The sequence below is a fragment of the Nesoenas mayeri genome (assembly GCF_963082525.1).
Source record: "Nesoenas mayeri genome assembly, chromosome: 3".
In the NCBI taxonomy this organism is placed as follows: domain Eukaryota; kingdom Metazoa; phylum Chordata; class Aves; order Columbiformes; family Columbidae; genus Nesoenas; species Nesoenas mayeri.
In genome coordinates this window covers 100,081,546-100,095,871 of record NC_137544.1, presented here as the reverse complement: position 1 = coordinate 100,095,871, position 14,326 = coordinate 100,081,546, and the positions used below count along the sequence as shown (strand labels likewise).

Below are 14,326 nucleotides of genomic sequence, written 5' to 3'. Positions count from 1 at the left end.
GCGGAACTGCTTCCGCCTGCGCTACGGCAAGCGGCGCTGCCGCGACGGGCCGCGGGAAGGGACGCGTCACACAGCAACGCGTTTTCCTCCCCGCCGCGGAGAGCGGCTGTCGCGGGGCCACCCCACGGGCAGGGCGGGGGAACAGGGGAACGCTTCAGCCTCCCCCGGAGCCGGAAGGGTTTGGGGCGTTCCGAGCTTATTTTGTCAAGGCGACGGCGCGGTCCTGACGCGAGAGCGGCGAGCGCTTCCTGAAGGAGCCGGCGCGGAGGCCGCGGGGCGGGCAGGGAACTTCGGGCGCTTCATCGCTTGGGAGAGGGAGCGGTCGGAAGGGCTCCCGCTCGTCCCGGAGCCCCGGTGAGCGGTGCGAGGCGGAGAGGAGCGGCAGCGGCCGAGCGATCGCGGGGCCAAGCGCGGCGGGAGCCGGTGAGTCGCTGCGGCACCGCACGGGGGGCTGTGCCGGCGCCCGCGGGAACCCCGCTGGCCTCGGGCAGCGTTCCTTAATACCAACTGAAAAGGCTTCAGAGCACGGCGGTGAAATGAGGGGGCACAACCCCTTTCCCGCTGGAGGTCTGCAGGGGAAACGCCGTGTCCTTGCGTTACGAAGAAAAATAAATACCTTTTACTAAGTGTGAGTCAAAGTTTATTGTAAAGAAATAGGGAGCTCTAGTCACCTGGGCTTTGAAGAGGTGAGAGGAAGAAGTCGTAGTTAGCACTGTAAAGACGTGCTGTGCGTGAGGTCCGTTTTCCCCCTTTATCAGGTGAAATGACAAGTCTGCAAAATAGACGTTTGTAGAAAAGACACTAAGACAGCGATTTGTTCTGATGAATTAATTGTAGCCATCCTGTAATATTTAAACATTGCAAAGTTAAAATGTGTAACAAGAACTAGAGAACGCATTTATTTTAGTATCAAAGAATGTCAGGGATTGGAAGGGACCTGGAAAGACCATCCAGTCCATTCCCCCTGCTGGAGCAGGAACACCCAGATGAGGTTACACAGGAAGGTGTCCAGGCGGGTTTTCAATGTCTCCAGAGAAGGAGACTCCACAACCTCCCTGGGCAGCCTGTCCCAGCGTCCTGTCACCCTAACCGTGAAGAAGTTTCTTCTAGGTACCAAAGCAGACTGATTTGCCAAGTTGAAACCGCTATATTCAACAATTTGGTTGCTAGGCTAGGAGAAAGGATGTATAGTCTTTGAAGGACAAGTTTTGAAAGTTTTATGCAAATTTAATTTGAGGGATAGTTGCTCTGCAGTCTTTGTAAACGGTACAGTTTTTGTAACAGTCAAACTTCTTTGTCCAAAGCAAGGAATATATTCTTGAATGTATTGTGGAAGTACACCTTAGACATTGCCCTCATCAGAAAGAACATGCCATGAACTTATAAATAAACTAGCTAAGATCAGAAAGTTATAGTGATGAGAAACTTATGGCCAACCAGCATACATGCTTTTCCAACCAAAAAGCCCCAAAACACCAGAAAATGTGCCACACAGCCCTGTAAAAATCTAGGGCACCTTTTGCGGTAATAACATACTTTGCACTTCATCGATTAGTTACTCTATATTGGGGGAAGGGAGTGTTAAACCTCCCATTTCAGTTTCTCTTGATAAATCTTGTTTTTCATAAGAATATTTTAACTTTAAGGTTTGCTTAGAGATTTCAGGTACAGGTTCACTACAGAAAGTAGACTTGTTTGCCCTAAGAATGTCCAAGAAAAACGTACCCAAGAAACACCTTGGGTCAAGCTTCAAGAACATAAGGTAGTATTTCTGTATTCTTTTCTGAGTATTTTGAAATTTCATGCAAACATTAAATAAATCAAGGCTTAAAAGCAATTAGGTAAGTTTTAACCTCATTTTACAAAGCAGGATCAAATGTGCAGGAAAAGGTCAGATAAAGAATGAGAAGCTGAGCATAAAATCTTAATTATCTTCTTCTGAGCTCAACTCTTTAACTCAAACTTCCCATCGAATATTCTAATTTATGTACTGCTCCTCAGAAGTACTCATTTTCCAGATATTTTCAGTATGGAATTTAGTCCATTCAATTTTCCTTCCTGTTAACTTGTTTTACATGATGGTATATACTTAAAATAGTATCTGTTTTCCCATTTGTTATGGCACATATTTGATCTACGACTCTCAATGGCTTGAGAGGTGCTTTGTGCCACAGGTAGTGTTGCCAAATTTCCTCTGTAACTGTTGTTACCAGTCCAAGATAGCACGTGTGCTTTGGGCATGGACCTTGGCTGTTTTACAGGACTCCTGAGCACTTTGCCCTCATCCATAAGCAGTAAATAATAATTAACAGTAGCAACTGCGCTTTTTCTATATATATAGACAATCATTCCACCCTTTTAGCTTCAGAGATCTGCGGACCTTTAGTTACCTGTACAGTGTTTATAAAACACTGAAAAAGCTTTTAAGCAGCTACATTTGGGATTTTTATATGTCTAACATTGCTGTTTGCTGTAAACAGACATGAACTTGAGGTCACATCAATACAATCTACAGTAGCTAGCCTTATCGCCTCATTAAATGATAATTTACTAAGTAGATTTCTCAAGGAAGAAAGGAAAGGCATCGTGTAATGACCTATTGCCGCTTATGCAACACTTGCGACAATTGCTGCAAATGTGGATTGTGAGGGAAGCCTAATATTTCATCATCTATGTGGTGATTAAGGAGTTCCTCAGTATTTTTTTTTTCTCTCTCTGCTCAAGTGTTTACTTGGAAGTATATCATACATGTAAGCCCAATGCAAAAAGCATGTAATGTACACAGAGAGACAAAAGCGAAGAGAAAATAAAAAGCAATTAGCTCTGTGCTTTAAAGGATACAGCATGGTTATCAATACTTCTTTTTCCTGAGGTAGAGAAAAGCTGGGAGGGATGGATGACTGTGAGCGTGATAGTTATTCTTCTGTTTGGGAACTGAAGTGTTCTGGGGAACAGATATAAAGACGATACAACAGGAAGAATGAGACTTGCGGTGTTGATGGGAGAAAGGAAGATGCAATAGATTTTCTCAAAGAAATGAAGTTAAGGAAATACAGAAAGGACGGTAAAATTTAGATGAACACACTTCCACATACAAGCACAGTGTTTGCAGTATCTCCATATCATTAACCTATTTTGTGTCCACAGTTAGACCATCCGCAAAAGCTTATATTATATTTATGCAAATAAAAATAGTAAGTAAAGTTGCTCTTGTCATCCTGTCTGGTAGCCTTGTACTTGAATCTGGGCAAAAACCAAGTCTGTAGGTTCAGTTTTGAAAAAAAATGAACGTATGTTCAAAATGTACAAAATGAGTTCTGTGTGTAGGCTGCAGTTTTTCTTAATTTTTATGATAAAGAGTTTCTGCTGCTGCTGCTGTTCTTTAATGCCATATTTTATTTTAATGAGAACTAGGTTTACTGTCAGAGACAGCATGAACATTTAAAAAATCTTGTCTAAAATAACTTTATTTCACTGCGTTTGCATTAGTTGTACTTTTAAGAAAGTCAAAGCTCACTTCATTACTATTCACTGGCAGCAATCCACTTTCCCCTTCCTACTCAGCTTAAATAAACTGTATACATTTGGGATGTTATGTAAAATATTTTCCTTCTTGTCTTCTCTTGAAGAGAGAAATTTACAAGTTTGCTTTTTGTTTCTTTGCAGCATTCAGCATGGCTTCTCCAGCTCTACTCATGCGTGTGGTCGCCTCTGCATATTCTGTTGCGGAAAAAGCTGCGACAATTGTTAGAAATGTAATGGCTGCAGGAGATCTGGGGATAGTGGAAAAGGTATTACTTTTACTTCATTTCAGTTTAATGTCTCTTATTAATGCTGAATTAGATACAGGTCAAAGTGGCAATTTTGAAGATCAGCAGCTAGGGAGGGAAATACAGTCCATGCAAGTTGCTCAACCTTACTTCTCTGATAAAAGAAGTATTCCTTATTAAAGGAATTAAAAGAGCACTGGAGAAGTGTCTTTTGACCAGTATTTCTAAAGAAGGTTCAGACACTTAGAAGAAACACACCATAACTTTGTCCCAATTCCCCTCACAAAACACAAGCTTTGGATAGCATGGCAGAATTCATAATGTACTCCTTCCCATTATTTTCCCTACCTATGTCCTAACACCAGTAGTACAGCTTGAAGTACTGTGCCCATGATTAATTTTGGATTAGGATAAATCAGTGTTTAGTTTCTTAAAACAAAAAAGAACCTTATATTTTATTGTAAATCATGGTTTTCAAAGTTAATTTGGAGCTTCACGTTTAATTCTAAATAGAAATGAAACTACAATCATCTGCATGAAGGTTCTTAATTTTCTGTAAGTTAGTAAGCTGCACTGATAAGGCAGGATCTTTGTTTTGACTATGGTACTAGAATAGGTGGAATTAACTTTTAAAGTTAATTCTAGTTTTACAGCTGTTTTCACAAGATTATGGACTGCATTAAATGCGTATGTTATTTTTGGCCTTTACATTGAAGTAATGGCTGGTATTTACATTTTTCTAAAAGTAAGCCCTTTCAGCCAGTTGTGAAGAGAAGCCTGATCCTTTATGACTTTTATTGTCAGTTCAGACAGTAGATGCAAAAAGAAAGTTCCCTTTTTTCCCCATTTGGTCAGTTATATTCAACACTAAGGAAACATTTCCAAGTTTCTTATTCCCTTTTTTCTAAGCAATTAAATTCATGTGTATGAGGGGAAAAATGACTTAAAAATGGAGAACAATGATCTGTGTTTTCAAAAGTACTTGAATACATAATAGGATTCTCAGACATATAAGTAGAATATACTTTCCCACATAACCTGCTTTTCGGGTCTTGGGAAAACTAATCACCTGCACTACAAGAAAGCCTTAAAATACTTGCATCCAGAGGTACAAAGGAAGCACTGTCTGTACTTTGTTTGATTAACCAGTTAATTTTAAATGTTTAAGCACGTTTAATTAAGCTTATTTTTTAAGAGCCCAGAAAGGTTAAGGTAATTTTAACTTCAAGTACATGCTGGCTCTATCTGTTTATTGAAGTTTCACTTTAAAATAATGCAGGTATGTTAATATTTTTCCCAGTACACTGGAAATCCATTGCTCAATCATTATAATTTTCTAATATTAAAAAAAGCACAAATGATCACATTTTAAGCTCTGTAATCTATTAAGTAAATAATTGTAAATGCCTTATAACAAAAATGATCAAAAGTAACAGCGGATATTGGTTTAAAATAAGACTTGTTATACTTTGTTGTTGTTGTTTAAACAAATACTAGAAACACAGAAAATTAGACCGAAACAATGAGCAACAGAAGAGGCTCCTGTTTGCAGGACTAGCGATCTCAGAATTCCTGCAAACTTCGTATCAAAGGTGGCTGGTGAGGAAAGTGAGAGAATGGAGGAGAACCCGTCTGTGCCTTTGCTTTACAGTCCGGAGGGAGGAGGTGCATGAGAGCAGAAAGTGCTCCTTCTCAGCATTCTTCTTCTTCCCGCAGTTACCAAACATCAAGACTAAGTCCAACTGGCCTTATAGAAAGTGTTAGAAAAGCGAGGAAGACAATGGTCTACCTTTTCCGTCAACACAATCGACCTTCCATCCATTTATCTAGATGCAGAAAAATAGTTCAAGGATAGTTCAGTTAAATTTTTGGCTAGCTCCGCTCCTCCCTCTCCTGATATCCAGAGTTTTCTTTTCCCCAGTCAACTCCAAGTTCTCCATTTGTATTGCTTCTCCTTGAAGTGTTTTTACTCCTCCCCGTAACCCCCATCCCTACAATTGATAGGTAGACATTTTGTCCAGTGATTCGTACATTATTGATGACCATTTTGAAGAACTGCTTTATACTGTTTTATTAGGTTGGTGTCCTGGAACAAAGGACATTCTCTGCAATAACTTGATGTTGCCAAGTCTAAAGTCAGTGCTAAATTTGACCCAATATATTAGGGGATGAGAAGGAAATTTCAAAGAAAAATACCAGGTTTCCTAAAAATAAGCAATTGGATAAGGGACAGACTAGGTTTTGAGCATGTAAAATTTAACCCATAACATGATCCTAAAAGGAATATTCCATTCCTATGGCTATTTTCTGTAGCTGAATAAAACAATTTTCATGTTGTCACCAAATAAGATACAAGCAGATAAAATACAATTTTTGTTTGATTCCTTGGATGAACTTGTTTGCTTAATTCCTGTACTATCATAAGTACTTCTTACTGAGACTCTGTCTCTGAACCTAAAGGGCTCCTCTGTTCATAGATACATGAAGATCAAGGCAAGAAAGCATTAATAAATTACCTGCTTCCAGTATACAGTAGGCTATTGATGTTTAAGAAGAAGTTACTGTAACCCATCTGGCAACCTGTGTTTGGCTACATCTTTTGGAAAGGCTCTCAGTCATTGTTTCATATCATCTTGAGACGCCAAATCCACTGTTTTTTCTCTAGTATTTTTGCTGAAAAAAAAAGGTATGGGTGTTACTGTCCAGTTCAATTTCCCTGTAGCTTCTTGGCCCTCCTTGGTCCTTCTCTGCTAGACTTTATATTCAGTACAACTGCACCAGTGCAATTGATGGGGACAGACTTTTTAGCAGGGCCTGTTGTGACAGGACAAAGGGTTATGGTTTTAAACTAAAGGAGGTGATGTTCAGGCCAGACATGAGGAAGAAGTTTTTTACAATGAGAGTGGTGAAACACTGGCCCAGGTTGCCCAGAGTGGTGGTAGATGCCCCATCCATGGAGACATTCAAGGCCAGGCTGGATGGGGCTCTGAGCAACCTGATCTGGGTGAAGATGTCCCTGCTTATTGCAGGGAGTTGGACTGGATGAGCTTCGAAGGTCCCTTCCAACCCAAACTATTCTGTGATTCTATGAGAAGAACACAGCACATAAATATTGTTCTGATATCATATCTTAGCTCTGCTTTGTTCATTTTTTAGCCTGCCTCTCTCAAGATCACTTACTAGATTGATAATTTATCAAATTAGACTTCTTTTCTTTACAAGGTAGATATTCAGAGTGATGTATGAGCCTGGTTGTATTTGCCATGGGGTTCTTTTGTTGTTGTTCTTTTGGAATGCACAAAATCCTGTCCTTCCTTTGACAGACCGGAGCCAATGACTTGCAGACCAAAGCTGATCGACTGGTACAAATGAGCATTTGTGCTTCCCTGGCACGGAAGTTTCCCAAGGTGACAATCATAGGAGAAGAAGTAAGTACCAAATTGATTTCATGCTAACAATTTAACTTACTGTAACTTGCAGTGGAATTCGCTTTGGCAGGTTTTAGGAAATGATCTGGTTTAAAAAAAAAATCATTTCCATCCCATTTTATCTTTCCACTGCATTAGCTTTATCAAGTAAGCTGTAAGCAAATCCACAGTTCTAAGGCAAATCAAGATGAGTCCAACATATTTTTCTAATAATTTTGGGAATCCTTTTGTTAGGACCTGCCCGCTGATGATGTAGATGAGGAATTAATAGAAGATGGTCACTCTGAAGAAATACTGATGAAAACTTGTCCTGCTCAGTACACAGGAATTAAAGAGGAAGAGGTAATGTGCTATAGGTGTGTCTTCATGTTATGCACTGTCCCTATTACTTACTGATTTCAGCTAAGAACGTATTAAGAAAAAAGGTTATTTCAATGTTGCTGATTTTTTCTTTTTTGGTTTGAAAACTGAAATACCATGAGAATCACATCTCCAGAGCTGGAAATGCTGCATATCTCTGTGTGCAATAGTGGGAAATAGAAATTTGCTTCTAACAACTTGTTATTCAGTTTTATTTGGAAGGAATCTACTTTGGACATAAAGTAATGTAATGTCCATGTTCAGCTTAAGCTTTCATACCTTTATTAAGATGTTTACTGGGAAGTTCCAGTCAGTTTTTAAGCTTTTTTTGTGTAAAACTCTATTGTAGGCTTCAGTCATAATGTTAAAAATTTGAATATTTTATTTCCTTACTGTATGGAAATAAGCGCATTACATTAATTATATATACTTGGATAATGTACATGATTTGTATTTATTAATTTTTCTTATTTTTAAAGCTTGTAATATGGGTTGATCCCTTGGATGGAACCAAGGAGTACACTGAAGGTAGGCCTCTCTTTTAATTCTGCTGATTCAAAAAAATTACAGCAATGTAATAAAGCAGCATGTACATGTAGATGGTTTTATGACAGAATTTATATACAATATTGTTTCGTAAGGTTGATGTTGTTTCTGTACTTTTTGAGTTCTATGGAATTGTTTAATCATTCATTTCAGTTCTAACCAGTATTGAATATTCCTGATGGGCTACTGAGTGTCCACCAGTTTTCATCATTTCAGGGAGCAAAGGGCTACCTTTGATTGCTGGCAGGTTGTCTTAAGTTTTTAGTCAAACTTACAATTTCACATATACTTTGAATTGAGGGACTAAATCTCCCATTCGCACAGCAATATGCTGAATTATACATCCTCCTCTTCAAGCAACCCAAATACCACATCTGTATTTGTAATAATAAAACATCTTCCCCTAACTCATAATTCTTTAGTTATGGGAAGAAAATGTTTTCAGCAAAGCCTAATTTGAAATAAACCCTAAAATGAAGAAAAAAAAAAAAAGAAGAAACAATATGCTGAAACCTTACTTTAGCCTCTTGTTGCATCTTTTGGTTGATTCATGTAAAATCTTTTAGGCAGATTTTTTTTTCCTGTTTTCAGGGAAAGAGATGTACAGCTGTCAACAAGTTCTTATTTTTGAATACCATTAAAGAATTCACACCACAATTATAGAAGAATGTCATAATATACTACTATTTAGTTGTCTATTATTTATAATATAGTTATATTAAGAGAATTCTATAAAGGGATATTTTTTTGCAGACCTGAAGGCTAAATGACTAAAAAAAATCACATCAACCAACCTATTACACCTGAAAAATCATTATTAGTATTTGCATTTTTAAGATACCAACCTGCATACTGATTTGTGGACTTTTATTGAAGGTTTATTTTTTTTATATATATACTTTCTCTTTTTCAAGCATGACTACATTGATATTATTTCTGTGCAGGTCTCCTTGATCACGTAACAGTTCTAATTGGAATTGCTTATGGAGGCAAAGCAATAGCAGGAGTTATTAACCAGCCATACTACAACTACGAGGTATTAAGTTTAAAATATTTAAAATAATGTTTAAAAGCATTAGATGATTTCTAATTGTCACTTCTAGTTAGCACAGTCTCAACTGAAAAGCAGTGTGTAGTGGAGTTAATGTTGTAATACAAAGTGGTGGTGTTTTTATTGAATATATAAAATTATGAGTGTTGGTTTCCAGGAACTGAATCTCAGGGACCTACTAACAGCCACACTAAACCCTAAGGCTTGTGTAATGCACTAATACAGCATATAATATGTACATACTATACATATTACTACAGTACATACAAAGTACATATTGTTAAACAACTACAGATTGTTATTTTTGCAGTCTTTGCTAGAAATTCTTTAGTAAATCCATGCAATAGGCGCATTTGTGATGTGTGGTAACTGCCAGAAATATGCAACCCTAAATAAAACAAGCGTACCTGTCACTGACAGCTGGGTTAGAGTGCATCAGGCCGGGTTTCAGGTCTAAGTCCAACCTACAGGCATTTACACGTTTGGACATTATTTCAGTACTATCTGTGAGGGGTTGAAAAGCTCATGAAGCAGTCTGATTAGTGACACTCACTAGAATTTAAAGAAAAATCTGATGTAATGCATATCATCAGCTGATTCTATATGTTCTAGGTGATATCTATGATGAAATGTATAGAATGACAGTGACAATATCTTCACTTACGGATTGTGCATGAAGTAGAGAAATACACAAATATTAATTTGCCAGTAATTAGACGCAGGACATAATGCATCACCACAATGTGACAGATAAGAAAACAGTAAATGATATCATTGCCTTAGAGGGAAAGAGAGCCAATTTCTCACTCTGGGCTCTAGGGTAGTTCTTTTTACGTGCCACTGTTTAAATGTATATCCCAGTAGTAATATTATACTCCTTAATAAGCAAAGTTTTGTCTAGGTACTTCTCTCCACTTGTGCTTTAAATGTTGATCCCTGTGATAAGCCATTACTTGGAGCTGTGTACCTTTTTCCTAGGCAGGAGCTAATGCTGTGTTGGGCAGGACAATCTGGGGGGTCCTGGGCATGGGTGCCTTTGGATTTCAGCTCACAGAAGCACCTGCTGGGAAACACATCATTGTTACCACTCGTTCTCACAGCAGTACTCTTGTAAATGACTGCATCAGTGCCCTGAACCCTGACAGTGTCATCAGAGTCGGAGGGGCAGGAAACAAGGTATGAAAACTCCGAATCTTTTTTGTTGTTGTTGGGACAAAGAAACCTTATTACTTTTAGGAAAGGAAAAATATTTTTTTAAATAACTAATTTGTTATTATTTGGTTTGGAAATCCTCCCTTCAATTTTTAAGGTAAAAACCTTACTACGCATGCTTGAAGGCAAATTATTGAAACTAATTTTAAATAACTAATTTGCTTACTTGCATGAATGTGGCGGAGACTTTGTCCTCCTTCCCCAGCACAACTTCTCTCTTAGCATTCAGGCTATAGGGCACAGAGTCAGAATTTGGTACAGGTTTATTTGTAACAGTGGCCATGCTGGCCATGGCTGAGATCCATCTTCCCCAATATTCTGTTTCTAGAGAAGAAAATAAAAAATAAGACCAGAATGACTAAATGGGAATACAATTTAAACATAATTTTAGGCATTTCCTCCTGTCTATGTTAAGATGGTTTTTGTTGCAGCTATCTAGAAGCACATACCAAAGGATAAAACCAGAAGTAAACAGTGATATTTCCTTTGAAAACCTTCTCTGCATACACAGAATACTCATTTGCTACAGTTTTGAAAGCCTAGTTTTGTCATGGTTGTCAATAACAGACCCTCCAATCTCCTTCTTCCAACAAATGCAAGGCCCAAAATGGCACCAAGACAACATGGAGATAGTTTCCACTTTATTTTTGTAGTACTTCCACAAGGTGGGAATCCTTGTTTCTGAAACTAAAACCAGATTTTCATCCTATAGACTGTATCTATAACAATCAAAAATAGATGATGCAGAATGGTAATACGGTATAGCTTTCTAAACCTTAATATAATTTATTGTAATATTAGAAATGGCTGGTGTTCCTTTTCTGACAGTGATCTAATGCCTGTTTCCTGGTGTTATTTTTACCCGTTTCTAAACGCCTGGATCCTTTGCAATGATTGCGACTTTCTCTTCATAACAGATCATTCAACTTATAGAAGGCAAGGCATCTGCTTATGTGTTTGCCAGTCCTGGATGCAAGAAATGGGATACGTGTGCACCTGAAGCTATTCTACATGCTGTAGGAGGTAAGTTAATAGCATTCAAAATTCCAAGATAAATGGAACTGCATCAATTTGAAGTTATTTATACTTTTTATAGGAAAAACAAAACAAAACCCCCAAAAAACCCAACAAACAAAAAACCCCAAAAACCTTCCAAACATGTCTTTGGAAAGAAAAATGGCAGTATGTATATATTTTTAAATAGTCACAATTCACTAGGAGTTTGAGCCCTTTGAAATCAATAGTAATTCCAAAGGAGCAGTAAATTATGCTCTGGAAAGCGTGAGATGATCTGTTTTGCCCTGAACTAATACAGTCAATAACTGTCAAATGATTGAAAAGCCAAAATCCAAAATTTTCAGTATAGTAATTTCAATATTTTCAAAGCAAATGGCTTTTTTACTCTTTTTTACTCTTTTTTTTCTATTTCTTACTATTTCACAGTAAAATCACACTGTCCTACTAACTGGATATAGTAGTTTATTATTAGTAACATATTATGTAATATGTGGATGTTGAATTATTTAAAACAACCAAAGTAGGCCAAATCATACAGTTGTTCCTGAGATGTACACACTCCAGAATTGAGTCATTCATGCAATTTCGTAAAATTAGTGGTCTTCACCCAACATAAGCCACTTCACCTTTCTAGGGGGTAAGTGGTTACAAAAGTTACAAGAAGTCTCACTGACAAGAATTTGAATATAAGAATGATTATTTTTATTATACTTTTTCTACTGTTCACATTGATAGACCTACCACCATATGCTAAAACTGTGGGCTTTGATCTCCCAAATTCTGTCAAGCAAGAATAAAAAGCTTCATAATGACCTTATTTAACTCCTCTGCAGTCTCTACTGTTGATAATTGGGATAGCTTTAAACAGGTTAGCACAAGAAAACCAACCAATCTGGGGCAGCACAGGGCTGTATTTAGCCTCCTTGTTATGTAGGTATCTCGTGGTTAAATTAGCTTGCATAAAGATCTGTGTTGCTCTTGCCAAGTGATTTCTAGAAACTTACTTAAAACCAGCTGGGGTGCTTCTATATTATGTTAAGAGTTTATTGTACAGACTCTGACTTTTACTTGAACTAAAGATTTTTCTTTCCTTCTTGTCAAGCGCCAATGTAAAAACTACTCAGGAAGCATTTTAATGAATCCGTAAGAGATATTGTTTTACTGAAACACAAGGAATTTAAGTATTCCTGGAAGAAAATAAAACCATTAGTTCTTTCAGTCAATAAAAAACTGTTGTGCTTAGACTGGGAGCAAAGGTATTTCACATCTGAAGACAGCATGTGTATGAAAGACTGGGGGTTTTTTGTTATATCACTTGTACTAATAAAATAGAATCTCTCTCCCCAACTCCTGTTTGCAAGAATATATATATATATGTTTTTTTTTCAGGCAGGATAACTGATATCCATGGAAATTCATTTCAGTATAACAAGGAAGTGAAACACATGAATTCAGCTGGGGTCCTTGCCACTTTGAGGAATTATGACTATTATGCCAGTCGTATTCCTAACACCGTTAAACAATCTCTTGTGCCTTAAATCAGCGAAGCGTCTTCATTTGGCCTGCAAGGCTGAGAAAGTGAGCTTGGAGAAAAAGAAAGAAAGAAGATAATCAAGCTTGGAATTTTGTTGTATAGAATCTGAACTGAATTCTTACATTAAAGTGTTCAATAATTTCAAAATTACCTACAGCATCTCTAGGTATATAAGGGATCAGATTGTCTTGCTGTATTTAAAAGACAACATCCAAACCAGTAACATTTCTTCAACAGTAGTTTTTGATATTCTTTGTGAGTATTCATTCCTCATGTGGTATGACTGTACTTAATTGTGGCATAATTACTGAAAGGGCAAATTATTGAAACTAATTATCAAGGATATACTTATTGAGAATAAAGCTATATCCACATCTTCAGCATATAAGGCAGCTGCACAGTGGGGAAGAAATCACCCCCCACACACCTGGCCTGCATTCTTAATTGGTAGTGCCTGAGGAAGCTCAATGTAGCATCAATTAAAAGACTTGGGGGGTTGAGTGATACAAAGGTGTCATGGCTGGGCCGTGTTAACAAGGCACATGTACAAGAAGCAGATGGTAGAATGCTAGTTTAGGTAGATGCAAGTTTTGAAAATAAGTTATAGTTGCTGTCAATTAAAGAGGATAAATGTTCATTTCTGACCAAATTCCTAGTTACTGAGCCAGAAATTTGTCTGATGGATGAATATTGCTCATAATCTCATTATAATATGAAAACACACCTCCATCTCAAAGGACACCTGCCTCCAGCCTACCTTCAAGCATGCGTAGTAAGGTTTTTACCTTAAAAATTGAAGGGAGGATTTCCAAACCAAATAATAACAAAGGTATGTATGACTAGAGTCACTCAAGCTCCACCTAAACATAGAAAATAGTATAAAATACCCTAACAACAGAGGAAGGGTGGGGGGAAGACACCATCACTCAGAAGTCAAGGGCACAGTTTAGTAGGACTTTTGCGACCAGTCGATGGGTTGAGCCTATCTCCCCTACCCTCAGGAGGATGCTCTTGGGTAAAATTTGTGCACTTAATTATTCCAAGTTTAGACATCAAGATCGTATTTGTAATCACATTAATGGAGCTCTATAGCCATCTTAGAATTTATATAGATATATGGTACCAGTACTTTCTTAAAACTAACATTATTTCAACTAAAGTGTGTTTTTGCAGATAGTGTTTATCAACAGCATCTAAAAGAACCTGCACCTGTTGGTTTAATAAACGGTTATTTGTGGATCTACTAATGAGAATTTCTCATTGAATGTGCCCAGACCTATAGTATATGTTATACTGTTCATGAATCTGTGCAGCACGTAGATTTTATTATACTATTTGTGAATCTGTACAGCACCTAGATTCAATGATTGTGACTGGCCTGCACTATTCATGAATCTAATTGTGTGAA

General features: G+C 37.7%; 1 protein-coding gene across 1 annotated transcript; it reads left to right on the top strand.

The window, feature by feature from the left end:
• Window positions 1-289: 289 nt before the first annotated feature.
• On the top strand, window positions 290-14,053 carry BPNT1 (3'(2'), 5'-bisphosphate nucleotidase 1). The gene is made up of 9 exons (XM_080343004.1): window positions 290-423; window positions 3,667-3,791; window positions 7,094-7,198; window positions 7,433-7,540; window positions 8,038-8,086; window positions 9,049-9,140; window positions 10,134-10,331; window positions 11,285-11,390; window positions 12,774-14,053. The coding sequence occupies exons 2-9, from the start codon at window positions 3,675-3,677 to the stop codon at window positions 12,920-12,922; spliced, it is 924 nt and encodes a 307-aa protein (XP_080199130.1). The 5' UTR covers window positions 290-423; window positions 3,667-3,674; the 3' UTR covers window positions 12,923-14,053.
• Window positions 14,054-14,326: the final 273 nt, after the last annotated feature.

Coding starts and splice junctions, on each gene's coding strand:
- BPNT1 (XM_080343004.1), top strand. CDS start 3,675: ATGGCTTCTCCAGCTCTACTCATGCGTGTGGTCGCCTCTGCATATTCT. Junction 10,332..11,284: donor TCGGAGGGGCAGGAAACAAG/GTATGAAAACTC, acceptor TCTTCATAACAG/ATCATTCAACTTATAGAAGG. Junction 11,391..12,773: donor TATTCTACATGCTGTAGGAG/GTAAGTTAATAG, acceptor TTTTTTTTTCAG/GCAGGATAACTGATATCCAT.